The sequence below is a fragment of the Loa loa genome (assembly GCF_000183805.2).
Source record: "Loa loa unplaced genomic scaffold supercont3.303, whole genome shotgun sequence".
NCBI classification, from domain to species: Eukaryota; Metazoa; Nematoda; class Chromadorea; order Rhabditida; family Onchocercidae; genus Loa; species Loa loa.
This window is the reverse complement of record NW_018108483.1, coordinates 4,238-9,988: the sequence shown is the minus strand read 5'-3', so window position 1 is coordinate 9,988 and position 5,751 is coordinate 4,238. Positions and strand designations below refer to the sequence as shown.

Sequence of the window (5,751 nt, the reverse complement as noted above, 5' to 3'; positions counted from 1 at the left end):
TTTTCATTCTTTCCATTTGAGTAATAAAAAAAAATAGGAAAAAAGAATTTCACAACTTTATGTAATATAATACACCTTTTTGAACTATGAAATAAATCTTAAGCCCTAGAATAGTAATCTTAAATTATGTTATCTGTTATCTGTTATCATATCAATGATTGAAGGAATGTGCCTATATAAATGATTTAATTAGATTAAATTAGCCAATTTTTTTTTTTTTTTTTTGCAAGATATCTTTTTAATCCTATGGAGAAATGCAAATTTAATTAGATTAAATTAGCCAATTTTTTTTTTTTTTTTTTTGCAAGATATCTTTTTAATCCAATGAAGAAATGCAAATATATGAATATATTTGGGTAAAATTATGAAATTAAATTTGATCACATAAAATATGTTTTACTTATAAAATGGAACATTGTTTACATTTGTTTTTCTTAAAAAATTTATTTCAAAATAAAATTTTTAGTTTTTAGTAATTATAATGGAACAGTTGTTTCGTTTTCCTGAACTTATCAGTATATTATTTGCATTATCATAAATTAATTAATTGAAAATCAAAAATTAAATTAATTGATTAATACTTTTTTGTTCAAATAATGATGCAATTGCTAACTTTCAACATGAACATTTTATATATGATTGTTAGAATGATCAAACGAAAAAAAGAAAAGAAAGAAAAAGACAATTTCAAATGGAATTCCAACCAATTTTTAAGCAAACATTTTGGATGTAAAAATTAAAAATGAAATTTAAAAAAAAAAAGAAATGCAAGTTTTAAATCAAAAAAAAAAAAATCTTTATTAGACTTTACCCTTCAAATTAAATAGCTAATTATAAGATATTATTTGAACGATTATTGCAATGAATAAAACTTTTGGTTATGATATTATGCTGAAAATAAATTTATTTTAAATATATATGTTAGCATACATGAAATGTTACAGTAATATAGATATTATTTATCGAAAACTTGAATAATGATTGAATAGATTTTAGAAAAAAAATTTAAATATTTACTGATCTTACAGGTTTTCCTGAAAGATAAAAAAAAAAAAAAAAGTCTGAAGTGATTATCATTTCAATTACATAAAGCATTTTGTAAATTTCAAAATGAATCTTTACAAGGGTTAAATTTTGTATTTAATAGTATTAAAGTATTAAATTATATTAGATGATATTTTAATAAAATTTGATAATCAATGATAAATGATAGCAAGTAATATATGTATAAATAAAAATAATTTAGCTAATATTTGCTCATCAAATATCAATGATGTAATCAAATATTTCATTGAATTTAATTTAATTCGAATTAAACATTTTATAAATTCCTAAACGATTAAACAATTTTCGATTTTTTTTTCCAATCCATCAAATATTCTATTAATTTTTGATAGCTTTTAGCATAATCTTCTCAATTATATCATTTTTAAAAAGTTATAAAATAAAAATTTCAATTCTAATTCATAACTAATTAATGAAATAGCAATACAATTCAATTGATAAATGGAGCGGGGAAAGGGAAGAGGGGAAAATTTAACTGATAAGTAGCAAATATTATCAAATTAAATGAAATCAAATAGAATTTTAAACAATTTAATGAAATACAAATCAATTATTGTCAGAGAAATGATTTCAAAAGTAGCACTAACAGATGTATTAACAACTGTTTCACATCAAATATCGCAAATATTTTTTCAATCCTTTTTTTTTTCAAAAAAAAATAAATAAAAAAATCAAAATAATTTAAGATAATGCAATTTTTAGAGTTAAGGGAAAAGTTAAATTATTTTAACAAATTTTAAAGTAATTTACAAAAAAAGAAAAAGAAAAACTTTAATTAAATATATTGTCATTGTTTGTGTCATTGTTAAATTTCATTTTAAAAATCAATAAAATACGTAAAAGTAAATAAAAGAATAATATCTATGCATAAGCAATTAGTACGGATGACTTTTTCAAATGTAAACAGATCAAATGATGAAGTTTTAAATGAAGCAATCGATTTGTTTATAAAATTTGTTAGCAAAGATTTTCAAAATGATTGTTGTAAATAGTTGACAAGTATTTATATAAGGGAGAATTTCTCTGCTAAATGAGAGAGAGAGAGAGAGAGATTAGAGAAGGGATGAGAAAAAGTGAGAGAGTGAAATTAAATTGAAACATTAATAATGTTTAATAATTGAGAGAAAAAATTTAATCAGAACTTTTAAATCTTAATCAATTTATGTAATTATCATAATTGCTATATTTTTTATTTCGTTCCTTTTTTTTTTTTTGCATATAAATTTTAAAACTTTTTTCAACACTTTTAAATTTCAATTCTTTCTTTTTTTTTTTTAAATAATAGAAGGGATAATAAAAATTTTGGAATATTTTAATATAGTTTTAGTAAAAAAAAAATTACTGTATATTACGTCTGTTAGAATCGGTACAGAAAGTATAAAAGAATTTTTTTTTTTCGTTCCCTTAAATAAATTAATTATAAATTTTGAAAAACAAACTTCACAGTAGTATATAATGATAATTTATGCTAATAAAAATTTCAATTTCAACTTTACTTTTAGACCAAAAAAAAAAAAGGTCTGGACTTTTCAAAATTCACAATTGATAAAGTTACACTTATATCCTGTATTATTTGAGAAACCTTTTAATTAATCACATTAATTTAAATGTTTAAAAATTGTTGAATAATGCTAAGAATTCTATGAAACATTTTTATGGATAAAACAGAAGCAAATAGTTTACAATAAGAATAATTTCCGGAATAAATGATTTTATAAATTTTGATTGATTTCATGTCATTTATCATTTATATGTACTTATATTTGTAATGAAAATTCAAAACTGAAAACTGGAACTAATTCCATTGCAATATATTTTCCTTTGAAAAGAACATAAAATTTTTCCTTTTTTTTTTGATTTAATAAAATGATTTTTGGTCTATCGGAATGATCTTTGATCTGCCTATATCAATATATATTTTATTTGAGTTGTATTCATAACAGCACAATATTATGATTATTATTGATGAAAATAAAAACGAAAAAAAAAAAGCAATGATAAAAACCATTAAACTAATTCGGATCCAACATTTCACATAACAAATTTTATTAAATAGCCGGGAAAAAAAAAAAAATCGGAAAAATCTAGAATATAACAATAACGAAGTATTATATAAGTTCAATAAAAATATTCACGTGAAACGTACATATTCACGTGAAAACTTACATACATATTCACATGGAAGTTATATACATTAATAATAATTAAATGGTTTGAATTGTGATGTCTACGAAAGATACGTGAAAAAAAAAAACACGGAAGTATTAATAATAATAGAATAGAATAGTGAAGTTATCATGAATGAATAATGATAGAAAGTGAAAAGAATTGTCTAAAAATTGGGTATCTAATCGATGGTACTTTATCGTATGATATTAAATCTATCATCAATTGATATGAAACGAGTAACTAATGGGTTTAGTTTTTTTACCTAAGTAATTAACGGGTAACTTCATGTATGTGAAATAATTTTCAATCAGAATTATTAACATAAGTTGATTTACACTAAACGGATAATAATTTATGCAACTATTACGTGATCATTACATGATTGTCACGTGATTATTACGTGACCAATAGCATATGTAAAAATTTGGAAAATTATATTAAACATATATTTTCATAGATAAACTATATTATGTGAATACGTATAAATTTAAAAGTATGTAAAATTTACGTGTAAAATTTACGCGACCTGAAATTCATACAACAAACAAAAGGTAACGTGACCTCAAAAATTATTTTCTATTAATATAGGATAAATAGAATTAGTAAATATGCTATAAGCAAATATATGAAATTTTCATTAACTTATTCATTGAAATAATTAATTACTTATTTACTAATTTACTAATTACCAAATTATCATTTATTTGCCTAATCAATACATATGTTTGCAGTGAAAGAAAAAAAAAAACCTTTTCACCATAATTAGCATTTACGTTGAAAAGGTTTCCTGTCAACCCCTTTTTACCTCATCCATTTTTATGTGACCGAAGAGGGTCAACCTTTCGTCCTCCATTCGATCCATTTCCGCACATTATTAATGCGCATGAGGAAACCAACCGCTCTGCTACCCCTTTTCTCCTCATCATTGATCGATACGCACACACACACACACACACACACATACACATACACATACACACACATACACACATACACACACATATGCGGACACACCCAAACAGACAGACGGACAGACGGGGAGACACATACACACACACACACACACAGACACACACACACACACACACACATGTACGCATTTGTTAGGAATTAGTTGAATATACCGCAAATTTTCAGTATCCGATAAACCGGTTTTAATACCAATGGAATGAAATTTGGAAGCTAACTGAAAAAAAAAATTTTTAAAAAAAAAAAAGATGGGAAATCGATGGAATTTAAAAGCATTCAATGATTTGCTCATTTCAAATGCTTTATCATTTCATTTATAATACAATTATAAATGTATTATTTTGTTATGAAAATGATAATTTAACAATAACAAATAGATGAAATTATTAGTTATAATTTAGGCTTAGGTAAATTAAATTTTTAATAATTAAATTTTTAATAACTAAATTTTTAATAATTTTTAATAATTAAACTTTTAATAGTTAATAATAATTAAAATTTTTAATAATTCCAGTGAATGTTTCGGTAAATTAAGGATGGAAAGATTAAATTATTACGAATGAATAAATGGAATGATTAATTGATGATTTAAAAATAGATAAAAATCAAGTTTTTAATAATTAAGAACAGGTAAGTGAAATATTTGATGATTAAGAATAAATTAATAAAATTACTATTATATTATTGTTTATTAACATAAATAGATAGGATCATTAATTGTAATCTATGAAGAGGTTAATTAACAATTGAATCGAATATTTGATAATTAATAATAAAGAAATCAAATTTTTAATTGCTTATTGGAATAGATCGATGAAATCATTAATTGTAAGAATGAGAAAGATTAAATTGAGAATAGATAGATTGAATATTTGATGATTGAAAATAGATAGATTAAAATTGTTAATTGTATTAGTTATGATTTAAAAACAGGAAGATTAAATCCTTAATGACTAAAAACAGGTAGACTGAATAAGAACAGGTAGATTAAATTTTTATTTGATAATAAAGAAGAGATAAATTGAATTCGTCATATTTCCAGATTAATTATCAATTATAAATATTAATTTTAAACTTGTTTACTTATGAATTACAAGAAAACAATTTCCGTAATAATTACCATTTTATTGTGGTGATAAAAAAAAAAAGGTATTAAGTTTCATAAATATTTAAAAATTTTTCTTTTCTTACCATAATAATTAAATCTGTTTTCTTTTTGCATCACAAAATATTATTAACGCATTTTGCACTTCACAACTTTAATTAATTTCGCAGGTTAATTAATTAGATGCTATATTTAGCAGCAATAATAAAGTTTGGTGGATTTTATTGTCCAAAAAGTTTGATAAAAATTAATTATTTTAATGAATTTAAACAAATTTTCAACAATCTTTTTATTTTTTTCCTTGCATTTAATTAAATTTTAGCAAATTTTCGAATTTATGATAAAGGAGACAAAGAGGGAGAGGGAGAGAAAGAAAAAGGAAGAAAGTGATAGGAGAAAGAGAGAGAGAGAGAGAGAGAGGAGGAGAGGAGGAGAGTAATTAA

At 22.4% G+C, this 5,751-nt stretch overlaps 1 protein-coding gene across 1 annotated transcript; it reads left to right on the top strand.

The window, feature by feature from the left end:
- Positions 1 to 4,021: 4,021 nt before the first annotated feature.
- LOAG_12055 (hypothetical protein) lies at positions 4,022 to 4,408 on the top strand (the record flags this gene model as incomplete). The annotated part of the gene is made up of 1 exon (XM_003147569.1): positions 4,022 to 4,408. One exon carries the CDS (start codon positions 4,022 to 4,024, stop codon positions 4,346 to 4,348), a length of 327 nt encoding a protein of 108 aa, XP_003147617.1. The 3' UTR covers positions 4,349 to 4,408.
- Positions 4,409 to 5,751: the final 1,343 nt, after the last annotated feature.